The sequence below is a fragment of the Branchiostoma floridae genome, chromosome 7, assembly GCF_000003815.2.
Source record: "Branchiostoma floridae strain S238N-H82 chromosome 7, Bfl_VNyyK, whole genome shotgun sequence".
Classification (NCBI taxonomy): domain Eukaryota; kingdom Metazoa; phylum Chordata; class Leptocardii; order Amphioxiformes; family Branchiostomatidae; genus Branchiostoma; species Branchiostoma floridae.
Genome location: NC_049985.1, coordinates 7,037,371 through 7,063,020, shown reverse-complemented (window position 1 = coordinate 7,063,020; position 25,650 = coordinate 7,037,371). Strand labels below are relative to the sequence as shown.

Below are 25,650 nucleotides of genomic sequence, written 5' to 3'. Positions count from 1 at the left end.
TGTGTTCTGTTGACATCCCCGAGCGCGCTAGCGTATCATTAGAATCTTACACAACTGTTGTCGTAAAATGCTATGACCTTGCGTAAGACACAATTTACGGTATCCCCTTACAAAATCGAAAATGGCGGCGTTACTCGGTAATGCACTGAAAGGTGAGTATTTTTCTGTCCTCTACTGCGAAAAGCTGTAATTTCAGTCCACAAAGATAATACCATGTGAACAGTAAGGATATCAAGAACGTCTGGCGAAAAATTCAAGTAAATTCGCTGTAATTTTACGACAGAAAATGCGCTAAAACTTGAGCACCTGCCGATAACTTTGTGTAACAAACTTACTAAGTCAGAAATTTCGTCTGCTAAGCTACGTGTCAAAGCTCTCGTTCGAAGATTTGAATCAGCGATAGCAACTAGCAACTATGTAATATCATGTCCAAATGACAGTTCCAATCTACGTATGATTTTTCATTCGCCAATGGGTACTAAAAATTATATGATATCCCTCAACCATACTGACGATTGGCCCCTGACGATTTGATTATAAAATCAACTCCGATCACTTCGAGAAAAAAATCAACGCATCGTCAATAATTATAGGTCTGGAAAATGAATTTTAATCTTTTTGTAGTGGATGCATTTTACGCGTGCGTACATAACATATGATCAGATTTCAGATCAAGGACGTTATATACGCCCTTGATCAGATACTGTATAACGATTTATGTGCAACCAACCCACATGACTCCTATGACGTTACAAAACGTGACAGGGAAAAACCAAGGACATTATCTGAGGAAAAACCGATCAGCAAGTTAGACCAGTACTTTCACCGTTTCAGAAAGGTGTCTTGTTCTGAAGAATCTGAACACTCAGAAGTAGTTGACCTCAAGTATATTTATATTATAACTAATAGATTGGATCACCTTTCACACACACATACCTGAGGTACATTACAATTATATAAACTCAATCACAAATCCAGTGCTTTCAAGTTACATTTGATGGTGACATTAACATTCAATATTGACATAACCCCATAGTATCCTTTCTGGCTTGTACCTGGTCTTTGGTTTATTTGGTATAGACTTTGAACCCAATTCGTGATTGGTCCATTTGATGGGTGTGTCAGAGGTGTGGCATTGAGTCATCAACATATGTTGAATTTTTTTGGATGTTGAACTTCCACAAATTTTCCCAGAAAATACAGCAAGTTTAAGATGTACAAATGTAACCATGTCAAAGTCTATCTACCCATAGATATGAATAAGGTCACTTGAGGTAACGTGACAGCACAACAAGTCCCAAAGGTTACTAGAGGTTACATTGTATTACAACATAAAATGTTCACTCCTTTGAATAGCTCATTTCTAGTTTTGAAATGTTTTCTGTCTCCTTTCCAGCTGGCCGGTTTGCCAGAGCGGGGGTGCGTCTGTTCTGCACCAACAATGCTGCCACTCCCAAGATCACCACACATTGGTCAGTCATGCCGAGAGACAAGGACACCAGATGGACGGGTCAGTTTGTACTTACTGTTTGTCATGTATTTCTTCATGTATTACCTCTGAGAGGGAGGATCACCTCCAATGAAGCTATATTTTAGTTATATTTGTGTGTTCACAGCTGTCCCATAACTGGAGATCCTTTTAATGGATTTGTAGGAATTTTGGTATGTGAAACATGGTGATTTGAGACCCCTAGCAATATTTTCAATTACTGCAGGTATACAGGCTGACCCTAACCTTAAGATGTTTTTGTTTTTTGTTTGTAGATGTTGATATGGAGAGAGTATCAGATGAGGTGGATGTGTGTATTGTTGGGGCAGGGCCAGCCGGACTGTCAGCCGCCATCAGACTGAAGCAGTTGGCCCAGCAACAGGAGAAGGAACTGAGGGTGTTGGTACTGGAGAAGGCTGTGGAAGTGGGTAAGTAGCATCTCCAAGCAGATGTAAGGTTATGACTCACTGTTCTTGCAGTCCCTTTGTTAAAAGCAGTATCTCTTGCAAATCTGGTGTTTGGCCATAATGATCCAATTCTATGGATTCACTGGTTGGGATTGGATCCCAGGATCAGCCCCAGCTCAAACAAGTTATAAAGGATTGCATTCATCATTTTGGATGGTGAAGTAAAGCCGATGGCCCCGTGTATGAGGGAGCTTCAGGGGTCAGCCTCAAGGTTCAGAACTTCAGACCTTTGCATATATAAAAAAACAGCACACTTTTTGAGAAGAGTAGGAGTGACCCAATGTGCTTGACTGAAAACATGCATTGCATTACCACTAGCTACTTTGAAAAGCTACTACAGAGATCATGACTTAGCTGTTTGTTGAAAGAAAATTGTGTAACATGCAATACTGTTGCTAATATAATGTTGCAAACTACAGAGCAGACTACATTGAGTCTCCTTTCTTCCATCCCAGGTCTGCACACATTATCAGGAGCCTGTCTGGAACCACATGCGCTAGATGAGCTCATACCAGACTGGAAGGACAGAGGAGTAAGACATTTAAACCTCCTATTCTTATTAAACAATGGACCAATCCTGGCTGTCCATTACCATTCAACCAATGATACCATGACGATCAACAGTTTGGCCAATAGATAGGAGAGTGGTTGAATGTCTGTCAAACAGTCTCTTATTTTTTTTTCTCGTTTTGACCATGGTGGATGGGGTGATGGGTTGGTCTATCACTGATTACAGTCAAACCTTTACAAGTGACCACCTCCTCTACATATACAAAGACAACCAGGCCAATATGATTACCTTTCGATGGTCCCTTAGATAATTTTCCCCTTGACACAAGCATAAAAAACCTGCTTATAGCGACCACCCTTCCGCTGAGTGATCTTCTTGGACAGATTTGACTGTATGTCCATTATTAATGTGTATTTTATTAATGGTAACACTAAATAGACTGCTGTCAGAAGTAAAAAAAATTCAATAGATTTATGGATTGATCAATCAAAAAAGATAATAATTGTTTCTTGTTTGTGATGGACTTCATGAAATGAAATCATTTCAGCACGCTGTATGTGCTACCTCATCTCCTCTGTGTAAAGCACATGATACAAATGTAAATGTTTTCAAAGTCTTGTTTCTTTCAGTAAGAATTCTTTCAAGCATTTTCTGATAGCTTGTGATTGCCTATGGTAGCATATTCTTTAACAATTGTTTGACATTGATTTTGTTTTGTATTTTAGTCTGTAGCTCGGAAGATTGGTTTTATCTCTGTATGTCATCTGCATTCATTGTCGCTTATGCACTCTTCACCTACTGTAATCATTTGCACAAATTTACATAGTACTTTACAGCATATGATGATCTAAGGGCTTCTATCTTGTGCAAAAATTCTGACAGAAAATAAAAGATTTGAAAACCATTTCTGAAAATATCCACTGGACAACAGCTCTTGTTCAGTCAGTCACAAGAGGTAGTAGATGATACCTGAAACATTGATCTGACTTTTTTCAAAATCTATCAGTTGCTTGAGTAACTATTCACTTGCGTATCTTTTTACCTGGATGTCTAACCTTCATCCACATTCTGCAAATTCTTTCAACATAACAGGCACCAATGCATACCCCTGTGACAGAAGACCGATTCAATCTACTCACTGAAAAGTACAAGATTCCCATCCCTATTCTTCCAGGTAGGTATGGAAGGCCTTGGCTAGAAAGCGAGCTTGCTTCCATACCCGCATCCGCACTGCTATGTCATTGACACTGCTGCTTTCATTCCTTTCCCAAGAAAGCCTAAGGGGGCTAAGGGATTGGTCCAGGACTGACTTTTTAGCCTGGTATCCATCCTGTTCTAGCTTTGATATACTTCACTGATCACTGGTCCAGTGGTCCTATATATAAACAATACTGAAGGCTGATACTATGTACACTACAGTACAGTCTCAAAGTATCAAAATCTCCAGATTTCGACTCTCTTATCTTTTGAGAAAACTTAGAAGCCTACTTAAGAAATATTTGTTCTTAAGAAAAACGGCATCTCCTGGGCCCCCCTTGGGCTTTAGTAACTCTTTAACATGTTAGGATTTCAGCTCAGCATTCATCATCAAAGGTAAGTAGAAAAGAGTTGTTGCAGCATGTGATTTTGATAGCGCTTGCCTGTTTTGCTTCTCCCCAACTTTGCTGCAGGCACCCCTACATACGCCCGTCACAGAGGACAAGTTCTTGTTTCTGACTGAGAAGCGTAGCATTCCTGTTCCCATCTTACCAGGTGTGTATGTGTATGTGACATCCTGCCCTGCCCTGCCAAGCTTTCAGCTGTAATGTACAAGATTGCATCTGCTGTAAATATTTGGCAAATCAAGTTAAGATAGTATTGTTGAACCACAAAGCTTTGATGCATTAATATGATGAACCTAGAATTAAGGTAATAGTTGCAGTCATTGTTATGTCAGAAAAGGAAGCTAGTCGTCAAGTGCAATTTGCCAGAAAAGCAATTTTGTTTGTGATAACCAGTTGCAATTTGTATTAAAGTTTTATCTCTGGTTAGTTGCAGAGAATACTTTACATAGTAATTCTTAGTAAATCAGTTTCTCGAAAACTGAAGGGACGACCATACAAGATTAATGAATAGATAGATGACTCCATGTACTGTAAATTTGTTAACGTTAGTGATGGTATCATTTGATGGTAGGAGGGACTAGGAGTTTTTGTGGTGTTTTAGATTTGGGGGATAAAACAATTCTGTAGTACAGTAGTCATGCACTAGCATTTCAGCATGATTCATATGACTTAAGTTTGTGGTAGAGTAAGGTTGTCAAAAGTTTTAAGACAATATTTCAATCTTCCAGGGCTTCCGATGCACAACACTGGGAACTATGTGGTGCGGCTGGGGAACTTTGTACGGTGGATGGGTGAACAGGCAGAGGAGCTGGAGGTGGAAATCTACCCAGGATGCCCTGTTACAGAGGTAGGGATGATGCCATAGGACCATACCATTACATAGAACTGGGGAGTCATGGCTCGAATTTTCATCAGTATTGAAGGTTTGGGAATGTAGAAGGCTTCTATCTTCAGAGATGCAGCATATTCTGATGATAAAAGAACTGAACTGGGAGATTTCCCATCAGAATATGATGCATGTAGTTTGTTCCAGTCTTTCCTCCCATACTTTCATCCTGAAATAGATATCTCTGTTGCTCTTTCTGAATAAGTTTCAAGAGAAATCTATTTGCCTGGGACTCTGGATTCATTAGTAGACACATAAATGGTATTGCTTTGTAATTTAAACAAGGGATCAAAGTTCTATATGCAATGTAGTTGGGAAGGTATTATAATACAAACTGTTAACTCCTACTCCAGGTATTATACCATGAAGATGGCAGTGTGAAGGGTGTGGCAACAAGCGATGTGGGCATTGGAAAGGATGGTGCACCCAAGGTACTGAAAATTTATGTAATTTCTGGGTGTTTTTATCATTTATTTTCAGGGTAGGAAAAAAAGTTTTCACTGTATTTTGAAGTTGAAGTTGAAACAATTTGTAGTTAAGTAGTTATGTAGTACATTTGATGGTGTTATGATTTTGCAAGGAAGAGTAGCTCTGCAGTAAGCTTGACTGGTTTGACTTTTTTCTGTTTCCCGACCAGGATTCATTTGAACGTGGTATGGAGTTCCACTCCAAGGTGGTGATCTTTGCCGAGGGTTGCCATGGACACCTCGCCAAACAACTCTACAAGAAGATGGACCTGAGGAAGAACTGTGAACCTCAGACATATGCCATTGGGCTGAAGGAGGTAAGGCAATGGGTCAATAATAATTACAGTAATGTTAGGAAACAATCAGCAGCATCATAGTCCCTCCACTGAGCAATGCATGTTGTGTGGAATGGCAAGTTTAGTGGTCACAAGACTTAGAGGTCATGGGTAGACAATGTGACCTCATTCCACCCAGGTGTAAAAATGGGTACCTTACATTGGTTGGGGACGAGGTATTACATGTAGGTGGAAGGAGAAAGAGTGGATAGTGGATAACAAACCAAGAGTATCTTCTACCAGAGTGCTGGTGTTCTGCTTCAGATCTGATTTTCGTTTAGACTACATATGGTGTTGCGACACCCAAAATGGTGAAGGTTCGCCTGTACTGCATATATTATAGTCGGCATGAAAATTGTGTATTGCAGTACTTATAGGTATCAAAGATGGCAGTGCTCACACAGCTAGCAATCCGGTACTCATTTATTGACTCACTTTCCTAAGACTTAGGTAAAGGTACAACCCACATGTAAGGTTGTGTTGAGACATTGTGGCTTTTAGCAGCACAGTTTTCAGTGTGTTGTAAGTTAACATTGTTATGTACTGTTCACAGTTATGGGAGATTGACCCAGCTCAGCACAAGCCAGGAAGAGTGGAGCACACTGTGGGGTGGCCGCTGGTATGTTGACCATTTTCTGTGAATTCGTTATTTTTTGCTGGAGCTTAGGTTTGTGGTAGAAGGTTGTGTTCACATTTAAAACAATTCTGTAGTACAGTTAGTAGAATGTTGGAAACACAGGTTCATGGTGTCATGAATCTGTGGTAAAGAGGTAACAGGCTAAGATTAACCCAGCACAAATTTTTAAGATCTAGAGTATTTCATTGTTCTGTCTAATTGCAGTCAGCTATTTTATTGATAGTAATAGTTAAATGGGACTCACATTAATGATCCAAAGTATTAAGTTTGATAAATGATATTTTGAATGGATGCTGGTTATTTATTTGAACAAAGCTATGTACATGACCTAGCTCAAGCTTACATGTTGTTCTGTATTTCTATCTCTCTACAGGACAGAATGACATACGGTGGATCTTTCATATACCATCTTGGAGAGGGAGAACCTCTGGTCTCTGTTGGATATGTGGTTAGTATTACACTGTAACATTCTAGCAATGCAAAGTTTTGTTACTTAGTAATTATTTAGAGAAGCTATGCCTACAAAACAAGGTTAATGAATTTCTAATGCTGGCAACTCTGAACTTCACTTCCTGCTGCTTGTGGGAGATGACGTCAGAGACACATGACTGTAGCAACAGGCCATTAATGCCAGGTAACCTATGTCGACCCCCATCTCTGTTCAACACAGGTTATCTGGCACTTACAACCTTTTGCTGCAGTCATGTGTCCCTAATGTCACATAGCGGAAATAGCAGTAGACAAGTCTGCAATAGACAGGTCTGTTCGTATGAGCTGAAAAATTCCCAGTTATGCCAAGTGTTGGTTTTGTACTTAGTTATACAATTTGTTTATTTTCCTATTTCCCTAGCTTGGTCTGGACTACACCAACCCTTACATCAGTCCATTTAAAGAGTTCCAGAGATGGAAGCACCACCCTGCAATCAAGCCTACTTTTGAGGGGGGCAAGAGGATAGCATATGGGGCCAGGGCCCTCAACGAGGGAGGGTACCAGGTAACTTCAGATTCTACTGCTTTGTATATACATATATACTAATAGGTCTTGGACATATAAGTTCTGTCACTGGTGGGCCCGATAATGTCGAAATAATGTCAATCGGACAGAAAACCCTCCAAAGACATTCTGATTTTTCCGGATATTTTCGAGACATTTTCCAAGAATGTATTTTCTGGGGTTCGAGAATGTCTTTACAGGGTCTTTTTGGGAGGGCGTGTGTGTTGTTTTTTCCATTGTTCAGAAAAATGTCTTCCAAATGTCTGGAGAAAAACTGTGAAAACTCGCATGTTAACGAAAATCACGCCCCCGTTAGTAGCCTGAATACGCTTCGAGCGGCCCGCCTGACTGACTGGCCCAGTCAAAATGGAGGGGCGGCAATTTATTAGCTGGTGACCGCGCACCGCGAGAGACGTTCCTTTGCGATCGGTGTCCCTACACGGCACCGAGCGATCTGTCCTCATTTCACCTTCCTATTAAACATGTGCGTGATCTGAAGCCACTAGGCCGTGTAAAATGACCGCCACGGCAGGCAACGGAGCGTTACACAAACTTCCAAACTATAAACTGGACTTACAAAGTATTTGGTAAAATCCCACTCTCCAGACGTTATGCCATGTTCGCCCTTTGATGCCACATGCGACAATGTGACTGTCCTTTTCAGTTTCATTTTGAATGTTACAAGAATGTCTTTCCAATATCCTTTGTGGGAGCAGCGCTGATTGCTGAGTTGTCATGCAAAAATATCCGCAGGTGATCGTTTCCTGCATGCCATGCCATGCCTTGCCTAGGCGTCGAAGTTGAGTGATACTCCGAGCGGCTGTCCTTTTTTTTGCATTTCCGTAAAATATCTGTACAAGTAACTATTAAATCTACCGTGTTCCCGAAATATATTGTCCGTATTTGCCGTTGGAAATAAAGCTCATTATCTGCGTCCCACTCACCCGGGCGTTATGTCGTCAGGCTGTTTGACACCGTCCCACGGCATGACAATGTGACAGTCCTTTGAATGTATTTTGAATGTTACAAGAATGTCTTTCAAATATCTTGTCTCTTCTCTTTATTTTGGTACAATATATGACATTCAACAGTCAAGTTGACAAACTACTTTTCCTCGTCAGTCCAGCGCCGCACGGCACTCATACGGCGTGGACAAAGCCGCGCTGCTCTCAGGCGTGGACAACAAGTGTTACGTACATTCAGGCAAAAAAAAACATTGCTTTTTATCAAATCAAATCGAAGACTAAGTTACTCATATTCAAGTTCTCACGCATGATATCACCGTTGAAAATAAAATCAGGTTAATATTCTTGCTGAGGACCTTTTCGCCGTCACTTCTGAAACAACATCAGACACGCCGATCGACACAAAGGCGGGAAAAGCGGAGATGGTTGCTATAGGACCGGCGGTTCCTAGGACGTGATTGGCAGCGGGCTTGAGTCTACCTCACGTGCGCTAGCGCCAGAAATATCAGTTAATTGAGTAATGCGATAAAGAAAAACATTGTGTATCTGTTTAAAAATTCTCCACGTAATTATTATCAACGTATTAATTTCACGTTTCTGAAAAATATAAACGTCTTATGTTTGATTGGCAATTTATAGGATTTAAAAAAAATATTTCAAGGGCTAATATCACCCATCTCACGTTCTAGTGGCGTCCGTGCTAAGTTTTTTTTTTAGCGTTTCTATGAGAGTTGTTATCAGAGGAGTGGCCGGCCGTGTAGAGGGGAAACATATCATTAACATTTGCGTGGACTGACTCAGGCCCCAGGCCAGTTTCCCGTTGTTGTTTTTTGCCAAATTCTACAATCCCGGTACCCCCATATGAAGGCTTGGTGGGGGCTAGACAATTCCCGTTGCCGGTATGTTAGAACCATTTCCAACGGTCAGAGTCGTGGGGCATGCAATCTTCACGACCTTCTTCTAGGGTCTTCTAGCGCTAATTCGCAAACATGTTCTAACCAGTGTCATGCATAGGAAGACAAAAACAAAGCAACTTGTTTTGATAAGACCAAGGAGGTTATATTCATTGAATATAACCTCCTTGATAAGACCAAGGACTGCTTTGACCTTCTTTGTTGTGCAAATACTTTTCGACATTCATCATTGTCTCCCGTGCCTGGCTCAGTGACTGAAGTATCTATGTACATGCAAGGACTTGGTACATGTAACAGCCTCTTCATTCAGATCATTTAAAAAATACTAGTATTTTGTTCAATACGAACTTCAATCGGTGGGCAACATTTCCATATACGATGTACGTCTAAAACAGAGATTTTTTTTCCCGGTACCCTTCGAGTTTTCTTCACTGTACGCCGTGGTAGCAAGAAAGTTGAAAAGAGGCCTGAATTGTCATTTGTCTTCTAAATGATGCACGAACTACTCGTATTCGCTATCGTAAATTTGTAAGAAAACTGTTTGAAAACTAAGAAAACAATTCGTAGATTTGTCCGAAACCTGTTCAGAAACCAAGAAAAAGTGTTATTTTTTTTTAAATATCTCTTAATGCGAATTACGATCGAACAAAAATTTGTATATTCGCTCCATGATTTACGAATTCAAGTCAAAGTGACCTTTGGTCTGACCGGATTTCTTGTTTTGGCTTGGGATCCGAAGAAGAGGAAAGTCAACCATCGTCGTATTTCCATCTTGTAGACAATGGGGCCCGCGGTTGTGACTATGCATGACAATAACCAAAATGGATGTCACAACAAGACAATTTCACAGACTTTTGACAGTTTATACATGACCTTGCAGTTAATACGAAGATTTAGATATCATATCGACATTTTAAAACCAAACGTCGAAAAAATCGCGTGCTTATTTTCATTCTCAAATATCTAATTAAACAAGGCCAAGATTACAAGTACAATACACACCTCTGTCTGCCTCTAGATTTGCGTCTAGAAATGTTTCAAGTGTGGAACAAACGCCAAATCCAGATCCATTGTTTCACACCCTCCGAGATTGAATAAGACAACATGTCTACAAAAACGCCTGGAACAGACACATCTTTACAGTATCACAAGTTGATTATTTTAGTCCATATTTTAGCAAAGGGCCCCAGATTGATAAATAGCATTAGTTGCATCTGGTAACTCGTATGTTTCATTTTGTTTTTCAGGTACGACGTTTGGAGAAAAGCTATTCATACCGTTGGGTGTTATCCTTAGGATTGTCATTTTGTTTTGGTCAAGTTCTGTTTGTTAGTGTTTGTTCTGTTTTTGTTTTTTTTTGTAAATCCATTCGACCAGGGAGGTTGTTTGACTTGCCTTTTGCTAACAACTTACTAACACATGTTACGTTCGTACGTACGTACTACAAGCCCAATGTGTACTTGGGAACGCGTTTTGATGTTTGAATAACAATACATATCTAATATACACACACACTAACCTCTAACATATATCATATCGATAAATCTGGAAAATATTTACAAAACACAACAAAATTTCCATCACGAACGATGATTTTGATACTCTTCAACACACATCTATAAGAACTAAGGTAAGTCACCTACTGGATTGAGCTGCATCGGACAACGATTCTACTACAGGTCTACGGTAGGTTTGTGATAAAACAGAAAAAGGAAACTGCGGATTTTGGGGTATGGCTTGACATAGGAAACTTTCTGAATCATCAGAATTTATGTGATTATTTCAAAGTAGTTGGTACACCCAGCCGTCAGCCTCCAGTCGTCGACTACTTTTCACAGTCCACAATAGCCGAATTAGGAATATCAAGGCCTGATAAAAGCTCCTTGGGAATATGTTGCAATCTCGAATTGGAATAAACGGAATTTAAAACTAATCCATATGTGCATAATGTTATGAACAAAACGTACAAGGCATAAGCATGAAGAACCAAACAAATGATCCAGTTCACAGTTCCACGCCAATCATCACGGTGTTTACGTTGACGACGTGAGGGTACCAGTCCAGCTGCGTGCACCGGCCCTCTATTGACAGTGGCCCCAGTAAAAAGTCGGAAACTTTGATATTTTCTATGGCATTAAAAATTGGTTCAAAAGTAATATAGAGTGCGAAGTCGACTGACAAATATATTACAAACACCACGTGTTCTTGAAATGCAATTCGGCATAATGTTTTTGGACTGAATACCTCCAAGTGGAAAGCAAGATATTTGTAAATGCCATGCCGCAAATGGGAACAAACTTCACCCTGATTTGCATTTAATTTGGCTATTGCTAAAGGGTAAAACAAACATCCTGTACATTCATTCATTATATCAATTGAACGGAACAATTCGATGAACAGGGAGAACAGTGTTAGTAAAAACAATGACGTTATTATAACGTCCTTAGTAAAAACAAGAAGGTCATAATGTAGTGTTAGGACTACCCCGACCATCAAAGTACTTGTAGAACCAAGGACGTTATATCACGTCCTTGGTAGAATTCAATGACGTAAACACTTCGGCAGAACTTCGGTAGAACTCTGCTGGCTGTTACATGGAGAATAATTTGCCAGGCCGGGAGTTTTGCTACGAGAGGAGTTGGTCGGCCGCGCAGCTCCAGAGGGGAATCCATTATCCTTAGCGGGGACTGACTCCCCTGACCAACTTTCCGATTTTTTTCTCGATCCCCGTACCCACGTCGGAAGGGCCTGGCGGAGGCTAGACACAAGTCGGCTTGCAGCATTCTTCCTTGTGCACTTCTATTCTACGCACCTGTATGTATAAAAGCGTTAATAAAAGCTGTTAATACTCCGTCACAAATGTATATTACGATGTTATACAAAAACATAGTACATGTAGTATTTTCAAATATGTTATTCAATGAGTGCTATCGATAACAAAAGAAAACGTGATGCACAATAAACTCGCTACACTTTGCTTTCAAACGGCCTTTGTTTTCCTCAGCGCGCGCTGTTAGCGTCTCCAACTTTAACACATAAAACAGTACATAAACATATAACCTCATTAATTCTAGTACTTCATCTGCATGGTTTCAACCTATCTGGAGCATTTCTGAGTTGAAACACGCAGATTAATAAGAAAGGAGGACGTAGAAAAGATAGCAAATCGTTCGTCTTGTGCCCAAATCTTTTTCCACATGTACAGCTAAAACCGAGAGCAAAAGAAGAGCTGAAATCTAAGTATGTTGTAAGGGTAATTTCGTGTGGCACTTTGTCGCTAAAACGGTATTTCTAACCAAGGAGCTTTTATCAGACCAACAACGTTCATTCAAGGAGGCCCCGGGTCCTTTTTCAACCTCACCACACTCTGTTTTCCCGCCGGTTTTTGATCGCAGACCGGCCTTTCGCGGGCCCATAAATCAATTTTGACAGGGAGGCGGGGCATGTTCGGTTGATCTTGCCGCTTCCCACGGTCCTGCAGGAGAAGATGACGTCTGCACAATCCTCCCGAGTGTTCCAACTTCCAAATATGGGAATTGTCGGAAATCTGAGGCAGATCGGTTCTTCCTCGGACTGCCGACAATTGGGTCGGGGAAAATCGGAGCGGTGACGTCATGCCTAAGTCATTTGCATAGCAAGCCGTCCTGAAGGGTAAACAAATGATGAATCGCAGCGCTGCGTGCGTGGTCCAAGCGGGACTTCCCTGTTTTATCTGCCGCGTTTTCGGTTGATTTTTATTTGTTTACGTCGACAGGCAGGCGTAATATTAATGTTTCGTTAGCCTGGTGAACAATAAAATGTAACGTAACATCAACAAAAATCTACTCATATTTTCATAACGAAATTTACAGTTCACAGCTATCAAACGTAACGTTAAGTCACTTTCACTGTTAACGTCACGGTATCCGATGTTTATGCCTGACCAAGTGACAAAGTAAGTCTTCACCTTGTCCCAACGACGATCAAAGTTGACCGAGGATTTTTTTACCATAAGTTACTGGACACTGTCAGGTAAGGGTTTTACCGCGGCATTTAGCATTGGTTACGCGATCTCTAGCCGTGGCAGTTCGGAGACGGGCAGTCCGGCGGGCCGCGGCATTACGGCATCACTGGGCGCTTGGGGCAGCAAGGACGTTACATGGGGGCAGGCACAAAGCAAAAAGTACTTGTCTTTCACAGAGGGCGGGGAGCAATTAATTATCAGGAAGACGCTAACGACTTAATGAGTACTTATTGTTCTAAATAATGGATGGTCTCCGAGGGGAGTCCCTTCCTTACGTGTTGAGAGAGGATGTAAACAAAATGTCTTTCACGGGTTAAAAATATGTAGTTGAGTTTTTAAAATGTCTCCTTCGGGTTCTCCCGTTTTGGAATGTCTTTGGAGGGTCTTCTGTCCGATAGACATTTTTTCGACATTATAGGCCCCACCAGTGTGTTGTCTGTTCCTCAGAAATGAATATGCTTTATGTAGACAAAAAGAATCGTATGGTATGTTGGATTTTCATGCCAATGGCGGCATATTTTGTCATTTCTTGTTTCTTTGGTTGAAACGGTGACTTACAACAAGTGAAGACTTTATTGATCTAGCATATTACTGTTGTAACATGACCTTTTCTTACATCATTTAGCTACTAAGTACCATTACTTGAAAGTAGCTGAATCAATTTGTTTGAAGCAGATGACTACTGTGTGTTTCTTAGAATACCAATTTATTGTTGGTTGTATTTTCTATTCCGTAGTCCATTCCCCAGTTGGCTTTCCCAGGGGGCTGTCTGATTGGCTGCAGCCCAGGGTTCATGAACGTGCCTAAAATCAAAGGAACGCACAACGCCATGAAGTCAGGCATGATCTGTGCCGAGGCTATCTTTGATAAACTTACAGATGAGAATCTTCAGTCAGAAACTCAGGGTGAGTGTGGCATTGTTTACAAAACCTTATTTTATGATCAGTATTCTGAAATTAATGACTTATGTACAGAAAATGGAAGGGTAATATACAATTTATCTATCTTTAAGTATGAATTGAATATTGTGTTTTAAATAGTCGATGCACACTGGTGATCATAGCTATCTTTGGTTCAAGGCATAACTTTTTACACAGTAGGCACAGCTATAAGACCAGACTGTAAGGTTTGATCTATGCACACCAGGTTAAGCCCTTGCAATTAAACATTCTCAAAGTGTGGCCCTCCACAAACACTAGCCCTCTGGTTTTATGTCAGATCCAAGTCAGTAAACTAAAAGATATATTCTGCTGTAGGAGTGTTTGTGGATGACTATGAGCAGAGAATGAAGGACAGCTGGGTGTGGAAGGAAATCAAAAGTGTTCGAAATGTCAGACCATCATTCCACTCCCCCCTGGGACTATATGGTACGCTCCTCTACACTGGAGTCTTCTACTACCTGCTCAGGGGGAAGGAACCATGGACATTCTCCCACGGAGGTAAGGACATAAATTTTCTTTGTGATTTTTATTATATTTCAGCCATACATAGTATGGTGAAATATATTGTATTCGTAATGTTTCTTCTTTCTTTCTCCTGTCAAATCTTCAAAGTGATTCATCTCCGCCGTTCCTGGACCGAATGACCTGAAATTTGGCACAGGGGTAGAATGGGCCAATACCTTGATGCTTTTTTCTCAGCTTTTTCATATCTGCCTCTAAAATGATTTTATTGAGATTTTTTGGTCAATTGTAGACCAAAACTGTATATTTTGGCCCCTGTACCCTGGTATTACAACCAAATGAGCTGAAATTTGACAGAGATGTGCCCCCATATAAATTTGATAAGACTTTTGGTGTACAGTACAACAAAATGCTTATTTTTGCGATTTTTTTAACCAATTTTTGACCAAAAAAGGACACTTTTGGCCCCTGTACCCTGGTATTACAACCAAATGAGCTGAAATTTGACAGAGATGTGCCTTGATAATGCCCCCATATAGATTCAATAACACTTTTGGTGTACAGTACAACAAAATGCTTATTTTTGCGATTTTTTTACCAATTTTTGACCAAAAAAGGACACTTTTGGCTCCTGTACCTTGGTATTGCAACCGAATGAGCTGAAATTTAAGACAGATGTGCCTTGATAATCCCTTCATATAAATTCAGTAACACTTTTGGTGTACAGTGCAACAAAATGCTTATTTTTGCGATTTTTGGCCAATTTTTGACCAAAAAAGGACACTTTTGGCTCCTGTACCCTGGTATTACAATTAAATGACCTGAAATTTGGTATAGATAGGCATTAGATACTTGGTAACAAGATTCAAGTAAAATTTTTGACATAACTTTAAAATGATTAATTTTGGCACTTTTCTGAGGGGAAATTTGTTTTCTTTTGGCCTCCTGACGTGACCTTCCGTGACCCCGCACAGAGCCACACCTGTGCGCGTCAGCCGGAGAGTTAATTGAATCAAAGACCTAGCCAATCAGCGAAGAGGAGGCCAAAGGCTAATTAATATTCATAAGCGGGGCCTCATGATCCCGTATATAGCAGTGTTCCCGCCAGGGGGAGCGAAGCCCGCCTAAGGCTCTCGCATTTTAGACTATTCAGAAGGCTTTATATTGTATCAGTTCTTAGGGGCATATCTATGATAATCGCAGCAGTCACTTAACTTCTCTTCAGGAGTTTAGCGTAACACTATTTCAGGTCAAACCGTCAAAGGCAACTAAACACAAACTTTAACGTTACTGAGTTCAACAGTACTTATAACTTGTTATCCGAAGTTGAAACGCTAGCGATGGTATTTTCGCTGCGCTGTTAGCTCCGTGCGACTGTTGTTGACGGTCTTATAACGGTATATTTTGCACCCCTGTACCCTGGTATGAGTAACATTTGGTATAGATAGGCATAAGATAGTTGGTAAAATGATCCAAGTAAAATTTTTGGCATAAAGTACTGTAAAAGGCTTAATTACAGCACTTTTTTAGGGGAAATTGGTTTTCTTTCGTTCTCCATGCCATGACCTTTCGGACGTTCACCCCACAGAGCCGACATCTGCACCTGCGTCTAGCCGACAGGAAGAGTTAATTCAATTAATGGTTCAGCCAATCAGCGAAGAGGAAAGCGAAGGCTAATTAATATTCATAAGCGGGACCACACAATACGTTAACTTGAAGACTCAGGCCGTACAGACTTCTCTCCAGGATTTTTTCAAAGCGTCGGACAGTGGTCCGTGGGCCGCCGAATGTCCCTGGCGGGGTCCAGGGGTAGGGCCACTGTGGGGGGGACCCAGGTGGGCGAAGCCCCCCGGAAGCTCTTGCATTTTAGACTATTGAGAAGGCTTCTTTTATCAGTTTTTTAGGGCCATATCTACGATAATCGTAGCAGTCACTTACTTCTCTTCAGCAGTTTGACTTTAAAATATTTCGGGTCAAAGCTTCAAAGACAACTAAAACCTCATAAACAACAAACTTTACTTAGCTCAACAGTATACAAAAATATTGTACGGGTTGCCATCCTTAGTTGAAGCGCTTATTTATAGCGCTAGTATCTTCGCTGCACCGTTAGCCGCCGTGCGACTTTTGTTGACGATCTGATATCCCTACGTCGCCGCCTAGCTGATATTCCCACGGACATGTTTCAAGAAAAATACCCAGCAAAAAACGCTGTTCTGCGTCAAATTCTATTCTATAAAACATGTGGGACTCAGTGTTACAGTCTAAATATTTTGTAGAAGCACCGCTGTAGGAAAGAAGGTCCAAGCAATGTAAAACATCACGTAGCATGAAGTTCGCTGTCAACTGGCACACAGCACATGACTGTTTGAAACTCTAAGTCTAATCAACAGCCGTGTTTGATTGATAGCCGGCGGTCCTTTGATGAAGTCAGCGAAAGGTGCGTTAGTTAGAAAATCTGCGTTTAGTTTTGATACGTAATTATAAGTTAGACAGTGGCGAGAATGATTATTTTCTCATCAATATTTCTCTTCAGAATTATTTGAACTTAATTGTACATCTAAACAATTGGCTTACCTGTGCAATGTTTATATGATTAATGATCAGTGTACTGAAATCATGTGTAACGTATGGCTCCTAGCCAATAGATCAGCATTTTCTCTATAGTGACCACCTGTCTATAGTGGCCACATTTCCTAGTGCTGTTGTTGTTTGACATAAACTTTGAACATTTAAATTGTAAGTAACTTTAAACTGCCAGAGTTTCAGCCCAATAAAACACTCTCAGCGCCAGGGTATGAACAGACTGACCAGACAGACGAAAGTAAATTCTCGAACAAGGTTCAATCGTATCTTCCGGGTCTGGCAGGAAGTTGTTAAACTAAAATAAGAATAGGCTCGATGGCTGATTGCATACAAAGTAAAACAGTTTAACAGTTTTACAGCTTGAAGAAAACAAACGCTCCTACAGTACCTGCACCTGCTTGATAATTATTAAATCGTATGCCCTACTTGAATAAAAAAAGTTCACTGCAATAATAAATGTACCCACATCACAAGGAGCTTATACTTTTTAAAACTTACACCTTGTTATCGTACTGAAAATTGTTAATGACATTACATGAAGTCATTCAACAATTTTCAGTCATGATGAAAATTTTCTGAATGGAAGCTGTGATTATTCTCATTTTCTGAAAAATAGAAGCAAGCTCTGTTTTTACCTGGAATCTATTCACAATACCAGTCCACTTTGGGGGATAATGTACTGTTAAGAGGATGTTCCATTTTTGCGCAGGGGTGATTTGGAACAGTCCAATGTTGTGTGGGAAGGGGTATGGCTGAAATATGCTGTATTTGCTCTTAAGCAAATGTCGGCCTTTCTAGTTTGTCATACAACTGTTGTTTGGTGAATCCTGTACACGTGACCACCTCTACATAAGGGCCACCTGGCTAATGATAATTTCCCCATTGACACAAGTATTAAGCATCTTGTCTATAGTGACCAACTGTCCACATAGACCAGATTTTGTCTTCTCTTCTGAGTGGTTTCTTTGGCAGTTTTGACCATGATTTCAGGTCAAACTGCCTGTTTTTCTAAGATTCAATTTCTACAACTGGAAAGTGAATCTCCGAAAGGGAATCTCTAAATTTGATCCTGTTGTAGAGATTGAATTGTTTCCTTTTAAGCTGTATTGTTTTCATGGATGTCTAATTGTCATAAACATAACCTGTTGTGTACTAAGCCCTACACTACTGAATCCTACAGGTGCAGACTACAAAAGGTTAAAGCCTGCGTCAGAGTGCACGCCCATCGAGTACCCCAAACCCGACAATAAGATCAGTTTCGACCTGCTGTCATCGGTAGCCCTGAGCGGCACCAACCACGAGGGTGACCAACCAGCGCACTTGACCCTCATGGACGACACAGTTCCTGTCAATCAGAACCTGGGCGTATACGACGGGCCTGAGCAGAGGTTCTGTCCTGCTGGTAAGTGTTACTGGTTATTCTTCTGCTTGCCTCTCAATTTTTGTCCAGGTGATCATTGTTAAGCCATACTGATTTGATTATACAGATGACATCCTCTAGGCAACCCAAATTGATGCGTATGGAGAAAAAAAAAATTGCCTTCATTATGAAATCAAAGTGGACAGGAAGGTTGAACCTCTGCCTCTTCCTCTGTGTATATGCTGACCTAAGACCTTGTCATTTTCTATAAGGACTTCATAAAATCACCTTGTTTACTTGGCTCACTGTGATTTCATTAATCAGTAGTTATTGCACACAATATACACCTCATGGCAGGTCTTCGACCTTAGATATACAGACCATGAATGTACACAGTGAACATTCGATCATTACTTGCAGCTGAACCCTAGGCAATCTCGTCATAATCATCCAAATTCATACAAACCCATTAAGACTAATAAAGACTGCCCCAAATATTCATTTTTCCCAAGAACTACTATCGATTGGAATACTTTACCATACTCTACCACCCTTCAAGGTAACCCCGTTAAGTTTAAGGAAGAGGTATTACAACATCTGAGGAGCAGCCAATAAAACAACAGCACTACGCCCTGGGTGGTTTGCCCCAACAAACTAGGGGTGTTGCCCAGTACCATAACAAGAACAAGAACTAACTGGCTTTGCTACTCCCCCAGGTGTATATGAATATGTTCCCACGGAGGACGGCGAGGCGATGAGACTACAGATCAACGCTCAGAACTGCGTGCACTGCAAGACATGCGACATCAAGGACCCCAGTCAGAACATCAACTGGGTCACCCCCGAGGCAGGGGGAGGTCCAGCGTACAACGGGATGTAGTCACATCAACAGCCTTAGACACTAGCAATAGAGTAGAGTAAGTCGTATGGAAAATACACCGTTGATGAGCAAGTACATACCGGTAGATGGTAATTTTGTGACATCTCTAGATTTTGTTTTATCCGATAATGTGTAAGAAAAATGTTCTTCTCTTTAAGGTGACTGTTGTAAAAATAACTTAACATTGTTGAGATTGACGTTTTTGCTTTCCTCACAAGACCAAGATAGTCCAAAAGGTGGCGAGGTTATTTTGTATCTGTCAGGGTGTACATGTATGTAGTTATTATAACATATCCTGTTGATTTGAAGATTACAGTGTAGTGGTTGTATGTGGTTCCATGCCAAAGAATTTTGGGTAAAACAAAAGTGTCCTTCTTCTGTGGGAAAAAGTACATTAGTTACCTTACAATGCTAAACTGAAAGCTTGCTTATTCATGATTCCTTTTTCCTTGTCACCAAAGTCATTGCTGCTTTTATGTCTAACCAAGTCACTGCTGCTTATATATTTAACTGTCAAATCTTAAAATGTTGTATCTGTTTCTTAAACATGTAGCTGGCATAACTGCCCTTTGGTGTAACACAACAGCTTCTTGTAACAAACCAGCTTCATGTAACACTGTACTTAGCTTTTGTAGATAGCAAAGTTGCCTCATTGACCATTGATTTCTTATCAAAATGCATCCATTTAGCCATTTCAACATTAGATGCAAGATAAAGCAGCCTACAGAGTTAAGCTTGCTTAAGCTTGCGTGCCCCTAAATAGGCTAGCATGTCTTCATTTAACTCAGGGTTTTACATGGTGTGTGTGTTTGAATGTTCAAACCTGACATTACTACACTATCAGATCAGTGTGAAGAAAAATGTCATTAACATTGTTGTATGCTCTACCAATTCCACTATTGGATACAATGTTGCCAAATAACGATCCAATAATAATAATAGAGACAAAAAAGAAGACCTACACCTCTGTACAAGTTTATTTTGTTCATTGCCACCTTTAGAAGTACAGTATGTTCTATGTACATATTGTTTTTCCCAAATAAAATACTATGTTCTATGGCATAGATTACTTTCCATACTATCACAATCCTTTTTAAAATTAGTTATTATACATGTACATAAATCTAACACCATGAGGAGCATTAAAGGAAAATTAAACAACGTGAAATGTTTCTAAAAAAAATATGTTGTGATATTGTAAAAGAAACAAGAATACATGAACCTCAGTTTGTTTTCTACTATAGATCCTGTGTATACACTTCTACTTCTACTCTGAACACAGAATTAGGATACAGAACTTGGAGACAGTTGTTATTGTATACATTCATGAAGGTGCCCATTTCAATTTAGCTCACTTCATCATATTGCACTTAATACATTTCAAAGCAATATATACAGTACTGAAATGGAGGAAAACTGTTGCATACAAATGTAGTCAAAATTTACATAAAAGCAAATGGTCTGTGATGTTATAGGTGGTCCTAAAGTACCAAACCTGAAACTGTGCAGTTAATAACTTTTTTTTGGTGGTGTTAGTATGGCATTTCAAAGCATTACTCGGGTATCTTACAACTGAAGGCCCCCTCACATTTTTATTCCAATCATATGATTGCAATATGATACAAAATGTATATCCTGCAAAATTCATCTGTTGTGTTACTGCAAAGGCTCTATCTGTTGTGTTACTGCAAAGGCTCTTTGATCCTAATGTCAGCAGCTGGTTCTGTCAGACCCTGCTTGAAAAATCTATGATCATATCAAAGTTGTACAGAGACCTCGATTGTGACTGTGCCAAAAGTTATGGCACAGTGCTGATTTTGAGGAGGATTTGCATCATAACAGAAATGGCTGATTTTTCTACCTGTAATCAATAGCTATCTATCACTATAATACATCTATATTCAGTGTTAAAACTTTACAGAATATCAAAGCTGACACTTGTTCAAAAGTTTATTTCTCTGTTGAACCTCACCTTTGCAGATCCAACCTTTCTCTATAATGCCTTCAAAAACAATTAGGAATGTTGTTGTTAGCCTGAGCCCATACTAATGTCTTTACACTACATTGTCATTGTAGATCTAAGTGGTCTGTTGGCCATTAGTTGCTGGTACTTCTCTTCTTTTGCATGGCGGGTATGGCACAGCTGGAACAGAGTGGATTACATTTTAGCACGTCCAGTTAAACATTAAGGACCATTCATGGGACTCAAAAAATGGTCAGAGCAAACGGGCCACTACATACAGGCTTTTTAGCACTTGGGACATTGGAAAAGGACCACCAAAAAGGCAACTGACAGTATTAATGGCCTGGTGGCCCTTTTTGAGAAGTGGGCACCAGTATCCAGTATAGGTTAGACTGTACTGTATTTGCTATAATTACTCTCAGTGACAGTTACTGTACTAGACATCAACCATGATAATGTATTTAGCATGAAAAAAGGAATACAATCAAGCACATTTTGCTTCATAATGCATCAGACTATGATGTCTGCAAATGATTAATAATGATTAATATGGAAAGTAGCAACTTATTTATTCAGCATGAAAAAAAAGGAATAGCACTCTGCACCATATCTGGGTGAGAATTATGCAATCAGCAACCTACCACTCTTTTTTCCATGAATTTCTGTAGAAATTCATCCATTTCCATCCTGCCCTCCAGGAAGTCCTCTGCGATGACATCAGACTCCTCCTCTGCCTGCTGGGCTGCCACCTTCAGGTTAGCTTGGATCATGGCGGGCTTAAATTGCTGCAAAAAAATTTCAAATTCATCAAAGATTCAGTAAAATTGTCTGCTCCAAGATTATCATGAATGCATTGTACAGGATTTTTTTTTTGTCCAGTAAAAATATTCCGATAAAGTGTTTCATGATCAGAGCTGACTGAAAGATTTGGTTGGCCAACACTGTATTTGAAATTCAAATACACAAGACATGTACAATACACAATACATATACAATACACAATACTTGTTCAGTACACACTAGATGTTTGATAAACAATACCTGTTCAATACACAACGCATGTTTAATACACAATATCTGTTCAATACACAATGCATATTTAATACACAATGCATGTTCAATACAAAATACAGGTATAATAATACATGTACAATACATAAACCATAACATCTGCATCTGCATGATTTTTACATTGGATAGGGCTTGGGGTCCTGTGAACATTGGCTGATCTCTATATTGTGCAATGAATTTGAGAGAACATCAGGTATGCTACTGCCAAAAATGTCATTTAGTCAGCCAATTGATTTCCCTGCAGTGTGACACACATATAGTTAAAACAAGGACACAATGGCTTACATCCATCAGGTCATTCTGTCTCTGTGAACTCTTGTCGAACGCTCTCCTCAGCTCGTTCTGTTCATCCACCTTCTCTATCAACTCCTTCTTCTTCAGCTCCAGCATCGGCTGTTTATCCAGGTTCTGTCCTGGTGGAGTCAAAATAGATACAACACAGAGTTAATCAATTGTCCTGGTGGTAGCCTGACTAAATCAAACCTGTTCTAGTGGCTTGTTTCCTTGTCAGACCCTTAGAAATTTGATAGCCAACACCTCTATACAAGTCAAGATGATCTTAATCCTTTTGATTTATGCAATATGTGCTGACATCAACCTATTATTGCCAGTCTGAGAACTGTCTGTTAGCATGGTGTTGGATCAGTGATGACTGGTTTCTATTGTAACATAGAACCCTGAGCTCCTCTTAGCCCCTGGCAAAGAGAGATTGTGTAACACAGGATTAGAGTGCTTCCATATGATGACATCCCACCACATGTAAAGGAGACAAATGTTTCCATACTTGCTAGCTGTTCTGTGGCATCATTGAGCTTGTCTCTGTCCTGGTAAAGCTGCTGACACTGGGGCAGGCTGCTGAAGAGGTCAACGACCTTGGTCTCGTTGTCATGGAGCTCCTTCAGCTCAGCAACACTGGAGAAATCATAAATATATTAAGTTATCATCATCATTCCATCATCTCTGGAAAACAGCAACATTCATGTTTATGTTTGTAATACAGGTGCAATCTATTGATGCGATCTTTTGAGAAAAAGCTTACACTTGACCAAGGACGTTACATGTAACGTCCTTGACTTGACTATATAACACTGTATGAAACAAGCTCTAAATGAGTATGCTTGTAGCTTTGAGACATCCTGCCCCTGTAACATTATAACATTGGACCAAAGCCAAACTACTGACTTCCAATTCTCCAAGTACATGTATCCTATTACACTACTTCTGCCTTACATTCTGCCAGGCTGCCACTCTGCAGCACATAACTTTTCTACAAAAAGGACTTGTTGTACCTGAGTGAGTTGACTTCTTCAAAAGACTCAGGAATATCCGGCATCTTATACTTAAACTGGAAAGAGAGAAAATACATGTATGCATGAGACACCAATAATTCAGGCCTAAATTAGGCCTTATCAAGAGGCTTGAAACTTTACTTGCACGGAAATGGCATATAAAATCTTGACAATGGTATAAATAAACTTCGCATTTACTTAAGTGGCTACAGAACTTACTTGTACAGGAGAGAAGTTGCCTTGCACACGGACCTCCGGCCTGGCTGTAGGAGTGGTAGTAGTGGATGTAGATGGCAGCGTCGGCATGGGAACCTGAGGCATGTAGCTACTGGTGGAGGAGGGGTAGGAAGTACTAGGGTATGGGCTGTTAGTTCCCATATATTGAGGAGGATGTGAAGGGTAAGGTAGCTGGCCACCTGATGAAACACTGCAAAATAAGAAAACATACATTACAAAATGATAATGTATGTAATATCTAAATGATGTCCAAACAAGAAATTCTTAAGATATGAACAAAATGGTTCAATGATAAAGACAGAAAAAAGTTGGCATACGTACGGAGGTAAGACCTGTGGTGGGTTGTTCTTGAACTCATCAATGATAGTTCTAATAACCCGTCCTAGGTCTGTATGCACTGAAAACTGAAGTAACAAGAAACTCAAGATCACATACCTCTGCGAAATATATATATATATATTTTTGATTACTTAATACCATAGCCTTAGCTATCACTGATGTTAGTGATCCTCCCCTGGCCCTCCAGTTCTTCTTACAATCAATCCAAGATATCTCCCTCCCAAAAGGGGGAATTCGTCAGGGACAACTGATCAGCTTTTTGTCTATTATACCACACTTGTCAGGAGGCGCGAGACTGAAGTGTACTCTTGAACTTCTTTAATCCATGAAATCCTACTAAATCCAGTACTAGTGACTCAGGGCTAGACTTACTCCTGGCTCTCACAACCCTCGAGTGAAGCTCTGGTCTCTATCTCCAGTTTTTCTAGGTCACTAGCGGGCCAAACTAAATCTTTATCAGTGACCCCGTCCCATCTCATCACACATCCCCCTTTTTCCCTTGATAGAAATCCTTATTTCTATCACAACGTTTGCTAATAACTTCACAACGTGTGCCTAAAACCTCGCTAGATTACATCACTAGTACTTTACGACGTTAACCGTAACAAGTTGAACTTGAACATAAACTCTGTGACTACTGAACAGTTCTGATATATCGTACATGGGAGTAAGGAGACTACTATCCGTAACTAATGTTAATACTGTTATCTAAGTACATGCAGAGTCCAAATGTAGAGTCCAAGTGTCCGTTCAGTGACGTTCAAGACAATCTCAGATTAATAACTCGGAAACACAAGTGAGCACACAAGTTAGACTATGCATCTCTATTCTATTGTCCATACGTGTCAGTCCTTAACTGGTTCCACAACACAACTTCTACTACTGACCTGCTACGTATAAACACGGAAGTTAAGATACATGTCACTCAAAGGCTCTCTAGATTCTTCATCATCAGACTTGTGAAATGTTGGCACAGCTTGGCAATTTTCTCCTGGTGTGCACGCTGCATCTCTAGTACTGTTCGCCACAACACAACCACCAAACCCTTGAACTGTCCGTCATCAACTCCCGTGACTTGGCACAATCTTGGGACAGACCTCGGTGTCGGTGCCCCTACACCGGCATCAGGCACGTACCTCACGCCCTGACCCAGGCAGGCATGGCCACCCAGAACACACTTTCCTCCCATTTCCATTGTCCAAGCTCTACGCGAAGCCTGACTCGCCAACAAGAACCAAGGCGTCCGAATGATG

General features: G+C 40.3%; 2 protein-coding genes across 3 annotated transcripts; one reads left to right on the top strand and one right to left on the bottom strand.

The window, feature by feature from the left end:
* The first annotated feature begins 60 nt into the window (after window positions 1-60).
* Window positions 61-20,574, top strand: LOC118419092 (electron transfer flavoprotein-ubiquinone oxidoreductase, mitochondrial-like). 2 transcript variants are annotated; one of them, XM_035825374.1, is made up of 15 exons: window positions 61-152; window positions 1,397-1,510; window positions 1,765-1,917; window positions 2,412-2,488; window positions 4,138-4,219; window positions 4,800-4,918; window positions 5,311-5,388; window positions 5,595-5,741; window positions 6,313-6,378; window positions 6,770-6,844; window positions 7,247-7,390; window positions 14,009-14,177; window positions 14,529-14,711; window positions 18,439-18,660; window positions 19,335-20,574. In XM_035825374.1, exons 1-15 carry the CDS (start codon window positions 122-124, stop codon window positions 19,496-19,498), a joined length of 1,824 nt encoding a protein of 607 aa, XP_035681267.1. In that variant the 5' UTR covers window positions 61-121; the 3' UTR covers window positions 19,499-20,574. The 2 variants fall into 2 exon arrangements, with proteins under 2 accessions (XP_035681267.1, XP_035681268.1); XM_035825375.1 differs by lacking the exon at window positions 4,138-4,219 and adding an exon at window positions 3,560-3,641.
* Window positions 20,575-21,551: 977 nt separating this feature from the next.
* LOC118419093 (vacuolar protein sorting-associated protein 37A-like) lies at window positions 21,552-24,483 on the bottom strand. Its single transcript, XM_035825376.1, has 7 exons — window positions 24,380-24,483; window positions 24,041-24,248; window positions 23,822-23,877; window positions 23,317-23,444; window positions 22,818-22,945; window positions 22,103-22,246; window positions 21,552-21,641 (listed from the first exon to the last, which is right to left on the bottom strand). Exons 2-7 carry the CDS (start codon window positions 24,197-24,199, stop codon window positions 21,558-21,560), a joined length of 699 nt encoding a protein of 232 aa, XP_035681269.1. The 5' UTR covers window positions 24,200-24,248; window positions 24,380-24,483; the 3' UTR covers window positions 21,552-21,557.
* Between the last annotated feature and the right edge of the window lie 1,167 nt (window positions 24,484-25,650).